The sequence below is a fragment of the Peromyscus californicus genome, unplaced genomic scaffold (genome assembly GCF_007827085.1).
Source record: "Peromyscus californicus insignis strain IS unplaced genomic scaffold, ASM782708v3 Scaffold_10__1_contigs__length_136768540, whole genome shotgun sequence".
Lineage (NCBI taxonomy): Eukaryota > Metazoa > Chordata > Mammalia > Rodentia > Cricetidae > Peromyscus > Peromyscus californicus.
The window spans coordinates 1,189,367-1,213,018 of NW_026294391.1; the positions used below are offsets into that span (position 1 = coordinate 1,189,367).

The 23,652-nt window shown below is 45.1% G+C and overlaps 1 protein-coding gene and 1 long non-coding RNA gene across 4 annotated transcripts in view; one reads left to right on the plus strand and one right to left on the minus strand.

The window, feature by feature from the left end:
- LOC128100601 (uncharacterized) overlaps window positions 1-23,652 on the plus strand; it is a 91,542-nt gene that overhangs the window by 33,182 nt on the left and 34,708 nt on the right. The window lies entirely within an intron of this gene.
- On the minus strand, window positions 1,240-8,761 carry LOC128099928 (enhancer of rudimentary homolog). The gene has a single exon (XM_052722241.1). The coding sequence runs from the start codon at window positions 6,522-6,524 to the stop codon at window positions 6,159-6,161; it is 366 nt and encodes a 121-aa protein (XP_052578201.1). The 5' UTR covers window positions 6,525-8,761; the 3' UTR covers window positions 1,240-6,158.

The following is a 23,652-nucleotide window of genomic DNA, read 5'->3' on the forward strand; positions in this document are numbered from 1 at the left end:
TCTGTAAGTGATGGTCCTGAAAAAAAAAACTACTCATCCTTACAAATGCCATCTGCCAAGAGGCCAAGACAGGAACATCCTCTTCTCCTTTCTCCATGGAAGTGTTTGTTCCAGAGGGCCTAGATTTTCTCACCAGATCCAAATCAAATACCCTGGTTCTAGAGAGCACAGTGAAGATGTCAGGTTTCTAAGGTCCAGGCTAAGAAGTGAAAGACACAGAATGTGCTCTCTCAGACACAGTCTTATGCACTCAGTGGTGGAGTTCAGAGACACAAGAACTTCAGGCTCCAGCAGATGCAAGAGCTTGCCAAGATTCTGAGCCTCTGCTACACACAGGTTAAGACCTGGTCTTAAGACTATAGAAGGAAATGGAAAAGATGGCAAGAAAGTGAGTGGCCAGGTGACTTGAGGGGTCAACAGCTCCAGAATCCCCAGGCCTGCATTACTATCTCCAGAGGAGTTGGCAAATACATCTGGAAGCCTTCCCATGTGGAGCACCCAGTCCTGAAAGAGCTTAACTTGCATCAGCCAGATCTGAAATAGCCATTCCTGGAATACTCAGACCCTGTACACCCAGGCCTGGGACAACCAGGCCCAGAACATCCCATTCCACCATCACTGCAGAGCGTAATCTCCAGCCTCATCTGTGTCCCAGGACAAATGTCATCACTGGTTTGGAGGCCATGGTGGAAACGTGTGGTAAATTCATCCATATTCTAGTAGTGTGGATTCATTCCTCGATTCCTTAGCACATACACAGTCTGATGGTGTGATGAGTATGTTGTTCAATTTCAGTGAAGGCTGTAGCCCAATTCTTTCTTTCCTTCCTCCCTTCCTCCCTCCCTTCCTTTCTTCCTTCTTTCTTTCCTTCCTTCCTCTCTTCATTTCTTTTAGGACTTTGGTTTGGTTTGGAAGCCTTGTGTCTCCTCCTTACCATCCTGCATCTCATTTTGCCTGCTTTGTCAATTTGGTGATTGGCATATAATTAGAGTATGGCCAAGTAGGTTTCAGTAACCTCTCCTGCTACACACAGAATGTCTCTGACACCTACAAAATGGTAGATTTCTTACAAGTTTGGGTGTCTTTAGGTATAGGTGCTAACCTCAAGTGCAGGAAGTAATAATCTCAAAATGTGTAATAAAGAGTTAATCATTTCTGTTCTTGGCCAATGGCAAGCTTTACTACTAAAAGACAAATTGTCTTGTGAAGGGTTAAGTTCTGGCATATTTGATTGATTTCCTTTATCACTGAGGGCTCTTGGCTTCTCTACAACCACTATTTTATTATTTTTAAATACTTTTAAAAATTGCATTCAAGCTGGGTGATGGTGGCACACACCTTTAATCCCAGCACTTGGTAGGCAGAGGCAGGCAGATTTTTGTGAGTTAAAGGCCATCCTGATCTACAAAGCGAGTTTCAGGACATCTAGGATGATTACACAGAGAAGCCCTGCCTCAAAAAATCAAAAAAAAAAAATACATTCAAGCTAGGCCTGGTGGACTCTGGAGGACAAGTACAGCTCTGCCCCATATCTCTAGACCTGGGGTGGCTGGAAGAATTTCACCCATGAGCCCATCCTGCCAGGCAGTCAGGCACCATTATGGTGAGTGAGTGCAGGGTGGCAAAATGGGAGAGAGAGACAGAGAGACAGAGACAGAGAATGATTCATGTGCTGGAGAGAGAGGCAGATTTGAAGAGATGAGGGAGGTGAGGAACGGGTTGAGGTAGATGCTCTGTTTATCAACCAGGGTCTGTGTTGATGTCAGTGGCTCCTGTTACCACCCAGTGGATTTCTGGGCTGCCACCTAAGGGCATGTTGGCATTTGGGAGCCATGCCACCACTTGGGTCATGCTGAGCTGGACAATCTACAATGCCAACAAGGGCCACGATGACATCCTGGCTCAGGCTGTTGCCAAGGAACATGTCTGGGTCTGTGGTCCTACGACAGCCTGAGTCTGTGCTGATGTCTGTGGCCTGGGTTGCCACCAAAGGCCACACTGATGCCCAGTTTCTGGGCCTCCACCTATGGCCTTCTTGGTACCTGAGGGCTGTGCTGCTGCCAGACCCATAAAGACCTGAGTAACATGTGCTGCCACCTGGGGCCAGGGCATTGTACAGACCTGAGCTACAGCTGGGGCCACGTCTGGGTCTGTGGTCCTGCTGCAGACAGGACCTGTGCTGATGGCCAAGGCTCCTGTCACTATTGAAGGCACTGCAGATGCCAGGGATCTGGGCCCACACCCAGGGCCATGTGGAGTTCAAGGGCCACACTGCCATTGAGTCCATGGCGAACTAAGTGACCTGCACTACAACCAGGACCTGGCGACATCTAGGTCCATGGTCCAAGCACAGCTAGGATCTATATTGATGTCCATGGCCCAGTAATGCCGTATGTGGACACTAAGGACCACATGGACACCAGGGGCCTGGGCTGCCACCTAGGGCCAGGTTAGTGTCCGAGGGTTGAGCCTTTGCCAGGGCCATGCTGATCTGAGTAGCCTGTGCTGACACCCAGGGACATGGTATCATCCAGGCCTGGAATGCTGGTGGGGTCATGTCTGGGTCTGTGGCCCTGCTGCAGCCACAGTCTGTATTGATGTCCATGGCTACTGTTACCACTGAAAGCAGTGGTAACAGTAGGGCTGCACAGAGTTGGTCCTAGCCCTCACTGTCTGCAGCACTAAGGAGAACTGGCCCTGCCCCTCATCAACTGCACCACTCTGGAGAGCAGGCCCTGCACCTTGCCTGAGCAGGAGTTGGGGGTGAGCTGGCTCTGAATACGTGAGAATGGGAGAGCTAGCCCCACAGTCTGTCATGTGGTGGGTGGGTGAGGTAGAGATACTCCCCACCCCCTTGCTTCTCTCCCCTCACCACCTACTGCAGGCTGGGAAACCTGGTCCAGGGGTCATGAGAGTGGAAGAGCTGATCCTGCCACTCACCAGCTGCAGCACTAGGAAGAGTGGGCCCTGTACCTAACCTGGACAGTATAGTAGAACTGACCCCGTTAGTAGAGACACAGGTGATCTAGTGCAGCAAATGTGCATGGGAGATCTGGCCCTACCCTTCATCTGCCATATGGTGGAATGGGTGAGGGAGAGATGATCTCCCCCCTCCCCCACCATTTGCTGCCTGTGGCAGGTAGGACAGCTGGCCCTGAGGTCAGGAGAGTGGGAGAATTGGCACTGCCCCCTAAGGCAGCAGCACTCAGGATAGCAGGCCCTGCTGCACCTCTCCTGGGCAGCACAATAGACTGCCCCTGTTGACAGGGGTACAGGTGAGCAGGCCTGGAAGACATGAGAGCAGGGGGACTAACCCTGCCCCCCTTGTCTGCCATGTGGTGGCATGGGTGAGGAAAAAAATGCCCTCCCTCTCCTCACCCCTTGCCACCTGTGGCAGGTGAGAGAGCTGGCCCCAGGGCCACAAAAGTGGGAGAACTGGTCCTGCACCTCATCAGCTGCAGCACAGGGAAGAGTGGGCATGGCATCTCGCCAGGGCAGCACAGTAGTGCTGACCTTGTTGGTGGGGGCACAGGTGAGCCAGGCATGTAGCATGAGAGCAGGAGAGCTGCCCCAGCCCCCTATGCCACGGGATGGCAAGGGTAAGGGAAATATGCCTTCCCTCCAATTCCTTGCCACCTGCAACAGGTGGGAGAGCTTACCTCAGGGCATGAGAACTGAAGAGCTGGCCCTGCCCTTCACCAAGTGCAGCAGTCCAGAGAGTGCGCCCTGCACCTCACCTGGGCAAAATGGTAGAGCTGGCCCTGGGGGTGTGAGTGCAGGTGAGCTGGACCGAGGGTGTGAGGGCAGGAGAAGTGGCCTTGCTCTTGCTCCTTGCTGCCTGCTGTATTGGGTGAGCTAGCCAGGGCAGTCCTGGAGAGCTCCCCTGGGTGGTGATGATGAGGGAAAGCTGACAGGCTGACCACCCAGGTCCAGAACCAGGACAAGGTAGCCCACCCCAATAACCACCTCATCTGTGAACTTCCAGAGCATGTGAAGGAACCAGACCTGTAGATCCAAAACTACAGGATCTTCATGACACAAGGCAACAACAGGATATCCAAGAGGAGTCCCAGTGAGGGCCCAGCATTGATGGTGTAGCAGAAACCAGAGGCCTTGAACCAGACCAATGAACACTGGCCAGTAAAGATGTATGGACTAAAGGGTAAACTGTGTGACTCACTGGACCACACTACAGCTTCCATGCTGAAATTTTATTTGTTTCATTTGTTTGTTTTGCTTTTTGGTTTTTTGGTTTTACTTTTAAATTTTGTTTTTGGGGGGCAGGTTGCAAAGGCATAGGGCTGAAGCGAGGGGACAGGGAGATGAATGGGATCAGGGTGCATGATGTGAAATCCACAAAGAATCAATACAAAGTTTTTAAAAATTACATTCAATTATCTATTACATGTGTTGGGGTAGGCATGTGGGGGAGCAGAAGATAATTTTGGAGAGCCAGTTCACTTCTTCCATCCTATGAGTCCTGGGGACTGAACTCAGGTTGCTAGGCTTGGCAACAAACCCCATTACCTATTGAGCTTCTTGCCAACCCTGCTTTGTTCTTTAAGATTTGTTTTAAAAGAAGATTTTTAAGATGATTTATACTTGACTGTGCCATGATGAATCAGTACTGGTTTGCCTGAAATACAGATGAATAAAATACAGATCTAACCTTTAAAATCAGACAGTTCATGCTGAGGACTATGAGTTCTGAATGTGAAGGTTGCCACTGATGAGGACAGGAAATAAAAACTGGTCAGGCAGTTTTAGGCCAGGGCCCTGGCAAACATTCTTGTCTTTGTCCTTGGCCAGAAGCTATGGCCTTGCTTCTGTCCTGGGCAGAGGCCAGATATTCCAAATGTGTTTGGGGGCTCTGGCTTCTGGCCTGGTTTCTCCTCATGTGTCTTCTTTTGCATAGCTTCCTACAAGCTATACTTGATGATGTGACCCAGTCTCCAGTCCAGACACCCATCCTTTTTGGTGAACAGCTTTGGAATTTGATCTCTCTGGGTTTTCAGAGATGGATTGCATATGTTATAATGTTAGGAGTGACACTATTAATCTTGGGACCTTGTATATGCAACTGCTCTCTTTATGTTATCTCCTCTTGTTTATAGTCGATCTACACTCCCGTGGTTTGGCTGCACTCTTACTCTATCTGTACGGCTGTTTTCGATTCCACCTCCAAGGCCCAAACCTTCCTATGTCCTAGTTGCAGCCCATCTCCTGCAAAGTTAGGGCCTGAATTTAAAAAAAAAATTTCACTTGGAAATTTTTCATTTATTTGTCTGCTTAGAAATTTGCACCATCACAGCTGATGAAGTCACCACAGAATATTCCTTTGGCTTTTTGCCTTTTTGCCTTTGTAGTCCCCATTTGCAGGCCTTCCTCATTCTGTTCTCACGTTCCTTTCACTGTTTTCCTGAGATCTTTTTTCTCTCATAAAGGTCATGTCATGCAAGTCTGTGTTTAAGCTCCTTTTTTTGCATAAACAAAGGAAAACAGATCATGCAAAAGCCAGTCATCTTGCCACTACCAAAATTATTTCTGAATCCAAATACAAAGATGACATCTGATGTGGTTTTGAACATTTTGGCTATCTTTTCCTAAATTTCTGTCTTTGGTACTGTTGCCTCCCCAGGGTGACAGACATCAGTGATCATTTGTTTCCTCTGAACTAGACAGTCATGAACTTCCTAGTCTGGATGCTTACTGTATCATTCTTGATGTCAAGGGTCCTTAAAAACTACCAAGGGGCCTCAATTCTTTTTTTTGTAGAACTTTCTTTATTTTTTACTAAGACTTTCCCAGAGGACATAATTAAGCTCATCACCATCCCTACCCCCCACAAAGGGTTAGTGCACTCACTGCTGTAAAGCAGATACAAACAGTTTCCAGGACTGGAACCAACCTTAACTGGCAAAGAACACTTTCTCTCTGAATTATCATAAAAATGTTTAAGTTAAAAAAAAAAGAAAAGAAAGGAAAGGAGCAAAGGGGCAATGGTTTCAGAATGAAAAGATCATTCACGATCATGTCATACATTCCAGCTTGGCTCTAGTGTAACAAAACAGAAACAGGATTACTATCATACAAAATGTTCACTACAGCATGCTGTATGCACCTGTTCCCACCCCCAGCCCCTAATGCTTCCAACCCAACTACTTCCCAGCCTGTTGGGCCTGTCGACGAAGGAGCACATAGATCTTCGCTTTGATCCAGTCTTTGTTATAAGGCTGGTACGTCTGTGTATCAGTTCGGTAAACAAGACAGCTGGGATCTGCCAGATCATCGATAAAGTCAAACAACTGACTGATATTGTATGTGATGGAGGGGCTGTTGGGATTCATTCTCTTCAGATGTTCTTCATACATTTTACAAACACCTTCCATGCACTCATTCACAGACTCACAGTCAGCGTAAGTCTTGCCTTCTGACCTCTTGGCAGGCTGTACCAGCAAAATGGTGTAAGACATTGCGCCAAATGCTTTGTTGCAGCCACTGCTAACAGCGCTGCCGCTGCACATGAGCTTTGGGGCCTCAATTCTTGATGTGGGAGGATGTTATAAGAATTCGATTTTGGATGCTTCTGAGGATGGATCCCTCCCTCATGATCTGCTTTGGTCACACTTCCTGTTTCCCTGGTAACACTAGAAAGGGAAGCTTCATAATTTCCCTTTAGGATTTAAAATACCATATGAAAAGATGGAAGTGTCAGGGTTTTGCTGAATGAGGCTCATTCAGGGGAAGTTATTTTCTCCTGGCCAAAGGAATGGAATCTGAGTTTTATCTCTGGCCCTGGGACCCAGAGACAGGACATTTTGATTTGCTCCAAAGATTAGAATATTGCATGCTATTGTCTCCTCCATTAGAGTTAATCCAACTAAGTTTGTCAATCACCTGGCCAGGAGACCATGCCTCGAGAAAGCTGATTCACAAAAGGGCATGCTAAGGAGACGGAAAGAACAGTTATTCCCTTAATAAAGTGAAGTACATATACTTCCCAGAAGCCCCCCTCCAATGTAGTTGCCCACAGAGCTTCTGCTGTGCACCGCTAAGCCTGCTTAGCTTAAAAAGAATAACTTTCCCTCCTATATATCTCTTTTTTTGGATAATGGCCAAAAGCCTAAGCATCTTTTCCTGACATTGGGTTTTCTCACTTGCTCTCTGAAATTCCTTTATCTGCCGTGCTTTTTACATGCCAGCTTTCTCAAACCCTGACTCTCCTTTCGCTTGGCAGCTGGCAAAATTACAGATCCCCTGCCTTGTTGCATTTCTTTTAAACTCTAATAAAATGGTCCTTGAGCTTCCTTCTCAGTCTTTTCTAAAATTCTTTTATTAAGGAGACTAAGAATCCAAATGGGAACCGCAATTTCCCCAGTAACACTGTATTAAGTAAAACTGTGATGAAACCTTTTTTGTGCTTTCCTTGTGTTAACTACTCTTTGGCTATAAAGTGTTGGCCATGGCCCTTTATGAAGTACAAGAAAGGTAGCACCCCCTTTCCTACCCCCAGACTTAAAACAGGTCTTCTGTGGTTCCTAACTGCACCTAAATGTGATGTAGTCCTGCCTTCCTCCGCTGAGCTCTTCATATACCCCTTTGCATCTCAGTGGTCAAAGAGCTCTCTCTACACATGTGAATGTACAGACAGATAAGTGAAAATGACCTAGTTAGCTTAGTTGGTAGAAGAATAAATGGGAAAATATGTGTAGACCCAAAGCTTTTGTGTGCTCCAGCCAGGCATTTAAGTTCGGAGATCTAAAACGTTCCAGTGAAACAGTGTTTTGGCTGAAATCTACAGCACCAGTATTAGCAGGTTCCCTTCTCTCCAGGCAGCTCCACAGGTGAACTGACCCTACTTCCTAGGTCTCTGGATCTCTAGAGCAGCAGCTTGGTGCTTTCTGGCATCAGTCTTCACATTTGTCTACTGAGGGTCATGTCTCCTGCCTGAAAACTATTCCTATGGTGGCAGCAGAGATAGTCTGGTCCAAGCAAATGGAAGCATGGGAAAGAATGATTCTAGATGAGATGGAATGCTAATTGGTTCCCACTTGGGGTGATTTCCTACCGGATTTGTGCAGCACTGGTGGCAGTGTCTGAGCGTGTGTGTGCGTGTGGAGTAGACCCTGGGACTAGACCCGGTTGGATTTGAGAAAATGGGGTAAGGGGATGCAAAATGAACAGAGAGGGATATTAACTGGTGAAAAGGACTTGGGAAGGAGACTGCTTCCTAGCACCAACAACCCCCTCTGCTGGCTCCCAAATAGTTGTCTTGCTATCTTGAGATGCCATTTAGGCACTTATGGGGACCTGAACCAAGGAGTGGCAAGTCGCAGTGCCCAAAGACCCGAGAGTTCCGGACTTCCCTCATGCCCCAATTCCTCTGCCTGCATATAGGGAAATGGAGTCCATGACCCTGCAAATGTCACAATCATCAAACCCAAAAATGTTCTGCTCTTCTTGGTACCTCCTCTTAGAACCAGAATGCAGAGCTGCTTTAGTCCAGGGTTTTCAGTTCGGAGGTTTCCGGGCGACAGCTCCAGATTAACTCCCACTGCCGCAGTACCAAGAGGGGCCCTGCTGGCCAGCCATTCCGGTCTTCTCTTGGTCTGTCCATTCCTTCTGGGCCTAGTGAAACCAGCTAGTTCCGCAAGAGTGACCGCGGGAGAGGACTCTGAAATTAACACGCGGGAGGGCTCGAAGGGGCAAGGGAGGGTATGGCCAGGGGAAAGCCCGGGAGATGCAAAATGGAGGAGGGGGCCAAGAGAGGGGAACCTGAAATGGAAGGTCGCTAAGTGAACGGCAGGGGGCGCCAGAGACCGCTCGAGGCCAAGGCCAAACTCCGCAGCGGCAAGGGCGTCGCCAAGCAGTCCGCAGTCCCAGGGAGGGGCTTCCTCCCCAGCTTATCCTGCAGTTGTGGCAACAGTTCTGCCTGCCTAAGCACCACGACCAGGATCTGTGTTTGCTACGTGGAATAACCTTCTGTTCCTTTTCGCATCTCTTAACATCTTCTCTGTTTTCTTTTCTATCCTCGTCTTCTCTTGATAAATATAGATAGATGACAGATATTAATTGGTGATAGATAATTGAAAGATATTTAAACATACTTGTATTTGTAAAAGAAGAAACTTGAATTTCAAGCATCGTGTGGAAAATTTTGGACTAAGAAATTAAGGAAACCCACAGATAGTCTCTCTAAAATGTTATGAAACCATTAAAAATATTACCAACAATTTATAACATCACAGGATGATTATTTTAAAATACTATTAAAAGAAAAAATGCAGGGGAAAAATGCCGGGTGATGGTGGTGCACACCTTTAATCCTAGCACTCGGGAGGCAGAGGCAGGTGGATCTATTGAGTTCAAGGCCAGCCTGGTCTACCGAGTGAGTTCCAGAATAGGCAGGACATCACAGAGAAACCCTGTCTGGAACCCCACCCCCCAAATGGGGTGGGGAATGCAGGGTACACACAAATCTCCTTGTAAAAATGTCATCTACACAAAGAAAAGTGATGGCAATCAACATGGTAGCTCATTTCTATAATCCTGTAACTAGGGAGACTGAGGCAGGAGCATCACAAATTCCTGGCCAGCCTGGGCTATGTAATGAGTTCTAGGCTGACCTGGGCTACAGAGAATCAAACAATAATAAAAAGGGAAGACAATAAAAACTTTCCCCAGATAGTAATCATTTTTGTAGGTGTTAAAGTACTTTTCCCTATCTTTGAAATTGGTAGAGTGTGGATAAACTCACACTCAAATGAAATATGAACCTCCCTTTGTTTACAAATAAAACTATGCAAGCTACATGTTGGGTTGTGGTAGGGGCAGGGCTTGAGGAAGGCATGAGGTTTCCTCATTAAACCTCAGCTGTCAGGGAGACACATCTGTTTCCTTTTTGCTTCTACCCAAGCATTCCTTCTTTTTACCAGGAACGTCCACCTCTCAGCCCCCACACCAAACCTGAAAGTCCTAGGCCTCTTGCTCTGCTATTAACATTTCTCTGCTGAAAATAGTTAAGAATTTCTCAATTATCTAATAAACTGACCAAGTCTTTTCACACCTGGCACTAGAAGCACAGACATTTAGGCTCCAATTTACAACTTCCTAATAACTACAATTTTCCGCACACACGAAGCACTGGAATGTATCAGACAGATGAGGCAGTTTTCCACTCCCCAGTAGTCCTCCCCTGGCTGATGGTGTTCGGGGGAAGTCCATGGCTCCTAATGGGGAGCTTCGGAGCACCTGTGCAGTGAGACTTCGGTGCGATAAATGGAACTTTCTTAAAGAGATACAGGTGATATGTGCCAGGTACAATTTGGTCTTCAATACATCAGGGCACTGAGGCAAGAATGGAGGCACTTCCTGTAGTCCCAGCTACTCAGGAAGATGAGTTAGTAGGGCCAATCTGGGCTACACTGTGAGACCATATCACACACATGTGCATGTGTAACACTCCCTCCCCAACCAAATAACTGCTGTGGAACAATCTTTGTACACTCTAAATATGTATTGCTCTCATTGTTAATAAAAAGCTGATTGGCCAATTTGGTGATAGATAATTGAAAGATATTTAAACATACTTGTATTTGTAAAAGAAGAAACGAATTTCAAGCATCGTGTGGAAAATTTTGGACTAAGAAATTAAGGAAACCCACAGATAGTCTCTGCATTTTTTCTTTTAATAGTATTTTAAAATAATCATCCTGGCACCAATTTGGCAGGATTTTCTGGTCAGAGAGAATTCTGGGAAGAAGAGTGGAGTCAGAGGAATCACCAGCGAGACACAGGGAGGAAACAGGAGGTGCAAGATGAAAGAGAGGTAATTCCATGTGACAGAATGTAGATGAATATAAATGGTTAATTTAAGTTGTAAGAGTTAACTAGTAATAAGCCTGAGCTGTTGGCTGATCATTTATAATTATTATGTTTCCATGTGGTTATTTGGGAACTAGCTGGTGAGAAAGAAAACTCTGCCTACAAATAAGCACCAATAACTTTTAGGCATCTCCCAAGCTAGTCCCTAAAGATAATTTTTCCCTTGATTCTATATGGGTGAGGGTAGAACCAAGGGAGGAATCTGCTTCCAGACACTCCCCACAAAGGTGCAGAAGGAAAAACCTCAGTAGACATCACCATGTGGAGGAAACTTTGGCATCTTCCATCCAAATGTGGAGGAGCACTCTGTCTTGGTCCTTTTGCCTGAATGAGTTACAGAAAGAGTGGTCTCTCTCTGTGCAAGGAATTCTGGTTTCAGCTGGGCTGAGGCCTAAGTCTGTTGAAGCTGCTGAATGAATTTGTCCTTCTCTCCACTCCTACCTGCCTGGTTGGCCTGGGACCAGAGGGGATCTGTCATCAAGATGCTGGAGGAGTGGAGATGGGAAGTAGAGCCACCCTGATTCATTTCTGTCCCTCTTCTCAGAAAAGTACTGACTTCTATTGTTCTCTGTACCCGGCATGTCTTTTCTCTTCCAACTTGTCACTATGGCTTGACTCAGTAGGGGGATGAGTCAGGATCTGGAAGTGACTCAGGCATGGGAGGGTGTGGGTGGACCAGTCTACATTACTTCCTGTTCTTGTGCCAAGCTACAGGGCACAAGTAAGACTTATGCCTTCCACCACTACACATGTCTAGAAGGAGGCATCAAGGGAACCCAGAAATGGCATTTGTCATTTCCTCTATTTCCTGAAGCTATCTGTGGTTGTTATTTTTGCTGTGTGTCCTCGGCCACCTTGACACCCAGCCCCATTGCCCTAATATCCAGAATACCCATGTTGTTCATTAAAATCTCATTTGGAATCCATTAGAATGGGAAATATGTACTTTAGAACCAAGAACATATGACATTTCCCTAATTGTCAAATTAGAGATGGCAATTTGAGACCCATATATTAAACTGAAGGAATCTAGCATCTGGTCATTGTTTTACCCTCCTCACTGTTTCTTTATCATTTTTAATATGGTCCTTCACATCCATGGGTTCCCTATCCATGATTCAACCAACTATGGAGTGAAAATTTTTTGTTTTTGTTTTTTATGAGATATGGTCTCACTGTATACCTCCTGCTGTTATGGAGCTTGCTATGTAGACCAGACTGGCCTTGAACTCACAACAATCTACCTGCCTACATCTGAGTTTTGCGATGCTCCACCTGGCCCAGCAAAAAAAAAAAATGTAATATCTGCACTGAATATGTACAAGCTTTGCCCCCTTATCATTCCCTATTACTGGACAGTACTTGCATTGTGTCAGGTATCACATACAATCCAAAAATTATTTAAAGTATATGAGAGGATATACGTAGGCCACAGTAAGTATTATAACATTTCTTATAAGGGATTTGAGCATCTCAGGATTTGGGAATCCATAGGGGCTCCTAGAACCCATTCCATATAGACTGTAACCCTAGGCTTTAGGATTCAAATCAGCATCAGTATGCTGTTTTACATGGTGAGCTTTTGATCATGTGTTGACATTTGTACTTTTTATTTTATTATATTTTATAACATTTCTTTATTGATTTTTTGGGAATTTCACATCATGTACCCCAATTCCACTCATTTCCCAGTCCCTCCATATCTACCCTTCACCCTTGCAACATGCCCCCTCAAAAGAAAATTTAAAAAAAAATTAAAACCAGACCCAAACATACAAACAAAAAAAACTTCACTCCTCTTTCTTTCCCACCTCTCCAACACCTCTTCATTCCTCTTAATGTCATTGGGAGCCATGGTGTGTCACACAGTATACCTTTCTGTTCCATCAGCTTTACTTGCAAATGTTTATTGCAAAGAGTCATTTTCTGGTTCAAGGCCTCTGGTTTCTGGCATACCATCATCACTGGACCCTCACTGAAACTCCTCTAAGACATCCTGAAGCCACCCCAAGTCATGGATGTCCTGTGGGTATCATTCAGCAGTACCAGTCCCTTCACATGCTCCAGCAGGTCATAGATGGGGTAAATGTTAGGGTGGGCCAACTCAAAGCCCTGGATGTGGGCCTGGGTGGTAGTTGAGCTGCTCAGTCCTGGCTGCTGGGGCCACCTCTTTCAGGCGAGGAGCTGAGTCAGCTCTCCTATGACCATGTCATCAGGGCCAGCTCTCGAATGTCCCTGGTGAGGAGTAGGACCATGCTTGGGCCTGGGCTGCCACCTGTGGCCATGTTGGTGTCCAAGGGTCCTACCACCACCACTGGAGCCACTCAGATCTGGGTGTCCTGTGCTGTCTCACTGGGTCATGATGATGTCCAGGCCTGAGCTGCTGCCAAGAACCATGTCTGGGTCCATGGCCCTGCAGCAGCCAGGATCTGTGTTGATGTCCATGGCCTCTGATACCATCAAAGGCTATGCAGATGCCTGGGGTCTGGGCCACCACCTGGGGCCATGTTGGTGTCTGGAGGTCATGCAGCCACTGGGGCAATGCCAATCTAAATGGCCTGCACTGCCACCTGGGGCCTTGGTGACCTCTAGGCCTGACTGCTGCCAAGGACCATATGTGGGTCCGTGGTCCTACTGCAGCTGGGGTCTATGTTGATGTCTGTGGCCCGTGTTACCACAGGGGACCAGAGGAACCACGTGAGATGAAATTTGAAGGCCATGCTGAGCTAGCCTTGCCCTTCACTGGCCCTGGGAAAGCTGGCCCTGCCTCTTGCTGGACACTGCAGCAATAGAGTTGACCCCAATGACCTGGGCATGGGGGAGCTTACATTTGTAGTTTTTAAAACATTTTGTTGTATTTATGTGTCCATGTGTCCCTGTGTGTATGTGTCTGTGGGAGTGCAGGTGCATATGTGTGGGGAAGTGTGCAGAAGACGGCATCTGATCCCTTGGAGCTGGAGTTTAGGGTTTTGTGAGCTGCCCACAGTGGGTGGTGGGATCTAACTAAACTCTAGTTCTCATGATTGAGCAGCAAGTATTCTTAAGTGCTGAGCCATCTCTCCAGCCCCTGACCTTTGGATTTTATAAGTGGATTAAGAGTTCTATAAACTGAAGTTAAGCTAAGCCTACTTCAATCTTCACTGCCAAGTCTAGCAGTGTCCAATAGAAATTCATCATGAGCCATATAGTTAAATTTTTCATATATCCACTACAGAAAATAAAATGACAAGAAACAAATGAAATTAATCATTTATTATGGTTAACCCAATATATTTTAAATCATATCAACTTGACATTTTAACAATATTTTAAAAATTAGAGAGGCAGGGCTGCGTAGCCCAGACTGGTCTCAAACTTGCAATCTTCTTGCCTCAGCCTGCCAAGTACTGGGGATACAGGAGTGTATCACCACATATTGTATTTTAATATAAAATTACTAATGAGATCTTCTTACATTCTTTTTTTATTTTTTTAAATTTTTTTTATTTTTTTTATTTTTTTTTTTTTGAGACAGGGTTTCTCTGTATAATTTTGGCACCTGTCCTGGATCTCGCTCTGTAGACCAGGCTGGCCTCGAACTCATAGAAATCCTCCTGGCTCTGCCTTCTGAGTGCTGGGATTAAGGCGTGCGCCACCACCGCCAGGCACATTCTTTTTTCATAATAAAATTTTGACATTCATATGTATCATATACCTTAGTTCTTGTGGCTACTGACTACTAATTGGATAGTGTAACTCCATGAATTTTCTATTCTTCTGTAGGCAAGATGAGGATTTCTCCTCTAAGTTAATTTTGAAATTGGCATATCATTTCACTTCTGTCCACAGAGTAATTTATTTTATATGTATTGTACAGTGTATTGAAAAAAAGTTAAAAGTGTTCATCAAGTATGACATTAAAAAAGCAAGCACAGAAAACTATGAAAACGGGGTCTTAAAGGGATATTTGCACCAAGCGGTGGTGGCACACGCCTTTAATCCCAGCACTTGGGAGGCAGAGGCAGGAGGATCTCTGTGGGACCTCTGTGCTGGGATTAAAGGCATGTGCCACCACCCCCAGGCTATTATTACTTAATGTGTGTATTTTACCTGAATATATGTATGGGTGCTATGTGCTTACTTAGTGCATGCAGAAGCCAGAGGAGGAATTAAAGGCATGCACACCACTACTTGGCTAATAGGTTACTTTTTTAATTTAAATTTTTTTTCTAAGACAGGGTTTCCCTGTGTAGGTATCTCTGGCTGTCCTGGAACTAGCTCTGTAGACTGGGCTAGCCTTGAACTCAGAGATACACCTGCCTCTGCCTCCTGAGTGTTGGGATTAAAGGTGTGCACCATCACACCTGGCCTTAAAATTTTATTTTTAAAAATATTTTTATTTTTATGTGTATGGGTGGTTTGCCTCCATGTATGTCTGTGTGCTGTGTGCATTCTGGTGCTCACAGAGACCAAGAGAAGACTTAGGATCCCATGGAACTGGAATTTCAGCCAGTTGTTAGCCACTATGTGGCTTCTCTGGATAAACAGTCAATACTCTTAATTGCTAAGCCATCTCTCCAGCCGCTATTTTTAAATTAGAATTTTTTTTTTTCCAGAGCTGAGGACCGAACCCAGGGCCTTGCGCTTGCTAGGCAAGCGCTCTACCACTGAGCTAAATCCCCAACCCCTAAATTAGAATTTTTTATTTATGTGTATATGCTCATCTGTATGTGTACCACATGTGTTCAGTGCCCACAGAGGCCAGAAGAGGGAGTGAGATTCCCTAGAAACAGAAATATAGGCAGTTGTGAGCCCACCTGATGAGGGTGCTGGGAACCACACCTGAATCCCTTACAAGAGCAGTAAGTGCTCACTTCCAGAAAAAGAATCTATCTCAGTTCCTGCCACATACCTGCCCCAAGGCCAGGTCATGGATATTTTTTCTGAGCATGAACAGCATGAATTCCTGTCTCTGGGTTTCCCCTCACTGCCCATGAGCCACCATATTTCTTTGGATTCAGGGAGGTCTTGGGGATAGTTGCCTGTTGTTGAATAATCTTTTTGTACACTGTTAAGATTTGTCACTCAGATTGGTTTAATAAAAAGCTAAATGGCCAATAGCTAGGCAGTATATTCGAGGCAGAAAGGATGCTGGGAAGAAGAAGGGCAGAGATACGGAGTCACCAGCCAGGCATGGAGGAAGCAGGAAAGCAGCATGGGCAGTACAGAGTAAAGGTAATAAAGCCATGACACAGAAAGTACATTAATAGAAACGGGTTAATTTAATTTATAAAGCCAGTTAGAAACAAGCCTAAACAGCTTGAGCTTTTATAATTAATAAGTCTTCATGTAATTATTTGGGAGCTGGCAGCCAGGACAAGACAATCTGCCTATTGTTGCCACTGGCTGCCATGAAAATACTGAGGTCTCTGGATGATACTGTTTCTAGGAGACCCAATTCTGATAGAGTTCATGGCCTGAACTGGAGATGCTAGGGTCAGAAGGAAGATCTTACAGCCTCCACTTAGAATCTGACCCAGGACTATGCAGAAAGTCCAAGATATCTGGAAATCCATGATCAAATGTCACAGTACAAACTGCCAAAACATTAAACATATACTGGATAATAAGATGATATCAAGGAAATATTAGCTTTATTTAGGCATGATCATGGTTTTTATGCTAAACATCATTTTATACATAGGCTATATGGTAAACTGCTTATCATTGAAATAACATCTGGGATTTTCCTTAAAACTACTTCAACGGCAGCTGGCCAGCGGTGGCACACACCTTTAATCCCATCACTCGGGAGGCAGGGCAGGCAGATCTCTGTGAGTTTGAGGCCAGCCTGGTCTACAGAGTGAAATCCAGGACAGACACCAAAACTGCACAAAGAAACCCTGCCTCGAAAAACCAAAAAACAAAACAAAACAAAAAACAAAACTACTTCAACAGTAATATGGAGTGTTGAAGAGAGGGATGGAAGGATGAACAGGTGTAAGCAAAGACTGCACAGATAAAATATATATGACAAAATACTAATTATAGAATCTAGGTAATAGGGATATTAAACTTCCTTTGTGTTTGAAACTTTGCACAGTAAAATATTGGGGAAAAACTTAATAAGAATGATTCATGGAATATATGAAACAAAACAGCAAATTGATAATTGTTAGAATAAGAACTAGTTCACAGGAATTTATCAAACTGTCTGTTTTTAAAACATTGATTCTTTATGACTTTCATATCACGCACTCCAATCCCATTCATCTCCCAGTCCCTCCATATCTACCCTCAGCCCCTGCAACCTCCCCTCAAAAGGACAACAAACAAAAAACCTCAACGTGGAAACTTCGGTGTGTCACAGAGTATATACCCGTTTGCCCAAACAGCTTTACTTGGACTGGTTCGAGGCTTCTGGCTTCTGCCACACTATCAATACTGGATCTTCACTGGAACTTGTCTCAGACATCCTCTTGTTGTCTTGTGTCATGGAGATCCTGCAGCTTTGATTCTGCAGGGCCAGCCCCCTCACACACTCAATGGATGGGGTAGATGTTGGGGTGGGCCAACTCAAAGCCCTGGATCTGGGCCTTGGTGGTAGCTGAGTTACTCAGTCTTCCTACTCTCCTATGCCTGCGCCACCAGGGCCAGCTCTCCAGCTTTGTCCAGATCAGGGGTATGGCCAGCTCTCCTGTCTGTGGTAGTTGGCAAGGGGCTGGACCAGCTCTCCAGCACTCTTGCCACTGGGGCTAGCTCTTCCTCACCCACACCTCCAGGGCCAGTTCTCCAGCACTGCCCCTGCGAGGGGAGTAGCCAGCTCACCTGAGTGCCACAGCCAGCAAGGGCAGGGCTATCTCTCCCATGCCGGTGCCACCCCATGGTCAGCAAGGGGCGGGATGGCTCTCGCTCTCCCGTGCCATCAGGGCCAGCTCTACTGTGCTGTCCAGGAGAGGTGCGGGACCACTCTCCCAAGTGCTGCAGCCGGCAAGGGTGCAGGGCCAGCTCTTCAGCTCTTAGGCTCAGCTCTCCCACCTGCTATAGTTGTGGAGAGGAGAGGGTTGCGTCTCTCCCAAGCCTAAGCCACCGCATGGCCAGCAAGGGTTGGGGCTAGCTCTCCCAAGTTTGCTACCTAGGGGCCAGCTAAAATGTCTTCTTTCATATATTTAAATTTTCCCAATTACAAGGATTTTTTAAAATATTTTTGGGGACAGGGTCTCATGTGTCTCAGGCTGGCCTCAATTTCACTATGTAGCAGTGGCTAACACTGAACTTCTTGATTTCTTTGCCTCCCCAGATGACATCTGTATGCCACCATGCCCGGTTTATCTGGTGCTAGAGATCAAACCTAGGACTGTGCATACACTAGACAAGCATTCTACCAACTAAGCTACCTCCACAGCACCTGAAAAGTGCTCTAATTGTGATGAATCGTTAAGCAATTATGTAAGTGAAACAAGCCAGTCACAGAAAGACAAATACTATGTGACCCCTCGTATATTAGTCCCCAAAGTAATAAAATTTGTAAAAGACAGAAAGCAGAAAAGTGATTTCCAGCAGCTGGAACAAGAAGGAAATGGTAATTGTTATTTAATGGGTATAGAATTTGAGGTTAGCAAAGTGAAAAACAACACAACAAAACAGTCATGATGAACACACTGAAAAGGTGTTACATTTAGGTGTTACATTATGTTACATTAAGGTTTACCTTGTGTGCATCTTGCCACAAAACATGTTTTACTGTTTTAAGATTTAACTGGAAAACATATCTTGGAGACATTCAATATGGCCCACTATGTTAAAACAATGCAGTATACAAACTCTACTCAAAAACAACTACAGATTTTAGTTGTGATGAAATGCTAAAAATGCCAATGCAATTCTGGGTAAAACCGATGACAGTTTCAATTCCAGTTTTTCTTTTCTAAGCATGAGTAGAGAGAGAACTTGCTTCATTTTCACTTCTTCCATCTTAAAGATAAGTATGAAAATTCCCATTGGTTAATGCCAACGTAGTTTTTTTTTTGTTTTTTTTTTTTTTTTTGGTTTTTCGAGACAGGGTTTCTCTGTGTAGCTTTGTGCCTTTCCTGGAACTCACTTGGTAGTCCAGGCTGGCCTGGAACTCACAGAGATCCGCCTGGCTCTGCCTCCCGAGTGCTGGGATTAAAGGCGTGCACCACCACCGCCCGGCCCTAAGGTAGTTTTTGAAAAAGGGAAACTTTGGGCAATGTCTCTTACAACAGGCATAGAATAGAAATCTAAGTGCACAACAGCGGGGCATTGATGATAACTGGACCTGGACCCCACACAGACCTGTTGAAACAGGTCTCTGGCAGTGTTTACTAAAATTCTAGGTGGTCAGGTTGTAAGCACATGATCAGCATAACCTACCATTTGTGTAGTTTAGACACAGTGTGCCATCCTTAGCAGAAAAGAGTCACAGGGAACATCCCTGAAGGGAAGCCAAATGCCAGCCTTTCAAAGGATTGCAGTCCCAAGTCTGTCCCTTGGATGGTGGACAAGGCATTTTTTGACATGACAGGCTGACTCTGAAATCCAAAAGAGCTCCTCTTGCCTCAGCCTCCCTACTAGCTGGGACTACAGGTGTGTGTTCTACTGTGTCTAGGTGACCAAGGTATCTTTATAGCACAGTTATCAGTAGGAGCCTAGCAACAGAATGAGGCCATATGCAGTATTGACTTCACTTTGAAAGAGATATAAAATGAGTCTTTTCTATCCAATACTAAAAAAAGAACAAACTTAAAAAAAACTTGTGTTTGGTACAAGGAATTAAAATCTTTTTATCTCCCACCACCACACTTTTATGCAGATGTTTTAATCCCCATTCCCTTAGTAAAGTCTTTGTTTACACAAAGGTCCATTGCTCTATTTCTAGGAAGTTGATGGCCTGGTCATTGACCTTTTTCTCCTTGTATCAGTGACCCATTTCTCATTTCTGCATTTCCTGGGTGCCAGTTCTTTTCAGACTAGCCAAATGAATAAGATTTTGAGAAGAGGCACCAGTCAATGGGGAAAAGACAGCCACCACCTGAGTTAGAATAAAACTAAGAGCACGTCCAGCCTCTGTGTACTCCCTCTTCCCTAGCACATCCTCTTTTTTTGCTTTTGTTTTTTTAATTAAGAAAAAATTTTTTTATTCATTTTACATACCAAAGATCCCCCTCTTCCCTCCTCCTGCCCCTCCAGCCTCCCCCTCCCAACCCACACTCCTTTCTCTCCTACAAGAAGGTAAGGCCTCTCATAGGGAGGTACATTTAGTAGAGGCAGGTCCAAGCCCCTCCCCCTGCTTCAAGGCTGTAGCACATCCTCTTGATCAAGAGTAAAGTTTACCTTGTCCAGACACTTCAGTTGGAATGATGGTCTCTTTCTTTGCGACCCTAAGCTTATTTTTAACAACTTATAACCTCCAGGGATCCTGGATTTAACCATTTAAATGTATGTCATTAACCACAAAACTCTGTCTTAGAAAACCTGGTGGCTTCTTTCTTAAATTTTTCTTTTGCCTGGCCAAAGCATCGTCATTTCTGGCTCAGCCAAACTCTAGTCAGTAAGTTGAAGTGGATCTGAATACCCTCCAGTGCTGAGGCAGGACCAGCATAGGCAGGTGCACATGCAAGCAGAATTCTAGAGGGTGTACGAAGCACAGTGGACACTGGTTAGGTATTATGGATTATCAGTTTCTGGAGGAGCCTGCCACCCACTTCAATCCATGTAATTCAGCTTATTAATTGGTTTCAGAGGAACTACCTGAAGGAAGATAGGTTCCATCAGTTTGGCTTATTCACCACTTTGGTCACTCCTTCCCACATATGTAGATGGCATCATGGATTGTGTGCTAAGTGTGGGAGTAAGCATCACTCCTGTCTCATCTGTGAGGTCATGGGCGATGGGAGGCTTGGCAGCTGTTTTATTATAGAATGCTCAGCAGCAGCTTGGAAACAAGGCATCAGGCGTCATTCTACGGGAAAAAGGGAGAATTCAATGAGGAGTTCTGGAGAAAATGAAGCTTATCACTGGCTCACTCTCTCCTCTGCTGAGTCTCTCAGAGTTTCCCCTTTTACTCCATTGTTACAAAAGCAGTGAGTCTCACTCGCTTTCCCAATCATTTTACTTTTACTGTAGAGGGCCTGGAAGAGTTGAATGAAAGGAAGCAAAGACGCATTTTCCTAGGAAAACACCTTTACTCAATTTAATGGGAAAGATAAGAATGAGTCAGAAAGAGTCCTGGATTGTTTTACAATACCTTTTTTAACTTCCCATTCATTTTGTCCTGATCATTTGCCCAGGAAGAAACCTAAAAGAAAAGTACAATACAACCCCTTGCTGTGGATAATCACACCTTAGGAGGGTGTGTGTCACAGGAATGAGGGGCCGAGAGGCTACTAGTCCCTTAGTACGAACTATAACTAATCTCTAAACAGAACACAAGTCAACATTGAAGAGACATCTCCAAGAAGAGTCCCAAGTCTGATGTGTGGGGGGTGGGTACAGGGATCACATTCCATGTGATGTGTCCTCCCCCACGCCTGTGTGTGAGGAATCACAGGCCAGGAATGCGATTTGTCTTTTAGCAGATTCTAGAGTCATTCAGCACTGCAATTTCAGCTGTTGTCCTGGGGATATGCCCTTTCCTGTCAGCATTTGTCTATGACCCAGACAGTCCCGTCAGCATTCATATTTTCATCATTTATGGCCCCACAGAGTCTGTCTTAGCTAAGTGCTACTGTTGAGGTGATCTTTCACTTCTGCCCTGCTACACTGGGGCAGAAACAGCGCAGAACATACTCTCTGGTTTCAGCTGAGTCAAGGCCAAGCTCCTTTGATCAGTCAATGGGAGACTTTAAAAATGCAATGCTTTCATTTCCATGGCAGCAAAGCAGACACACAAGGAGGAGCAGATGGCTGTGTTTGGGGCACAAATAACAGACCAGGTTTTCCTAAAAGTCCTGTTTGTCTTGTCAGTTCAAAGTCCAAACAGACCCACTAAAAACATGTAAATGGGTCTGTAAAACCTTCAGCCGCTGGGGCCAGGCTTTTCAGGGCAACAAGAACACATTAGCAAACTAAAAGCTGCTTTTGAAGACTCTAACAGTGGATTTCAATGTGGAGCTTTCCTCTCTTCATTTTATTTCTCTTTTTATTGAGGCTGCAATGGATGGAAATCATTACTTATTTGTTCTGTTTCCAATTCTCAGTTGAAACTGCAATCCTCCCACAGGCAGCAAAAAGCAAGGGAGCTCTCTCTGAGCCACTAACACTGGCTCTTTTCCTTTCCAGCTTTATCAGAACAAGCTATCATGTATTTGATAAAGTGATGCATATAACATTTTACATCAGTTTGTATTGTATATCCAGTAACACAAGATACAAAGCCTTTTAAAAGATTCTCCTCTTTGTTCCTCCAACCTGAACTATAAAATTACCATTCACAGGCTTAGCATTGTAGCAGCTTTGAAATCTAAGCTGAGTGTAAGGAGAGACTGCTCTGTTGCAAAGGCAGCTGTTTGCTTTGGTTTTGTTGTTGTTGTTTGTTCGTTTCATTTTACCTTTTTTTGTCTTTTGTCTGTTTGCTTGTTTTCAGGCAGGCTCTTGCTAAATTGCCCAGGCTGGCCTGGTATTCATTATGTAATTTAGTCGGGTCTCAGACTTGCAGTCCTCTTGCCTGACTACAAGGATACAGATGTTTACCATTACATCTGACTTTTTTCTTTTTAACCCTTTAAGCCTCTGATTCGTTTCGAGCCTTGCCCTAGCCAGGGAAATTGGTTTTTCCATTTTCCTTCCAATTGGAGAAGAGAGCAATGCAAACTTTAAATGTTTGCTTTCTTCTTGACAGTTCTATTAAATTCTCACTATACAGCTGTAGAGGGCATCAGCTCAGAGAAAAGCACTAGAAAAACCGGAATTGTTAAACATACTGTAAGGATTATGTTCTTAATTATGTCACCAGCCTGTGACGGCGTCCCAGCCTAAAAAGCAGGCATGCCCTCTCTGTGCTCTCTTTCCGCTTTCTCCTTCCGTATTCTCCTCACTCCTCGTGGTTTCTCTCTCTCTCTCTCTCTCTCTCTCTCTCTCTCTCTCTCTCTCTCTCTCTCTCTCTCTCTCTCTCTCCCCCCCCCCCCTTTCTCTCCCAATAAAGCTCTAGAAAGGTAACCATGGCTCATGACTCTTCTGCCACCGCAGCATCCAGTAGTCGGCATGGCCGCTGTGGGCGGCGGCCAGCCACAAGCGCCACCGCTTAACCAACACATACTGGCTTTTTTCTTTAACAGAAGTAATCAACACCTGTTTTTGATTCAGAAGGCTGTGAAGAGATGAGTTAATACCTGGTAATTTTTGCTAGTCTGTAAAGCCAGCCCTCATTGAATCCCCCAGAATCCTGTTATTTTCTCAGTCAATATGACCCATCCTCATGAAAAAGGTTCCATTGTCGAGCAGCAGCAGTGGTGGCACAGGCCTTTAATCCCAGCACTTGAGAGGCAGAGCCAGGCAGATCTCTGTGAGTTCAAAGCCAGCCTGGTCTACATGGTGAGTTCCAGGAAAGGCACAAAGCTATACAGAGAAACCTTGTCTCGGGGGGGAAAAAAAGTTCCATGTATTTTGCAAAAGAGTATGCTATTATGCTTATTACAAAACCCTTCCTCAATAGACCCTGACTTCTGAGCACCTGTTTCTCTGTCAATAGAACCCATTCTAGTGGAAAAGTTCACAGGATCTTTGCTAAAGAGATGCACTCTGCAAGGGAGTTTCAATGTAGTCATGCCT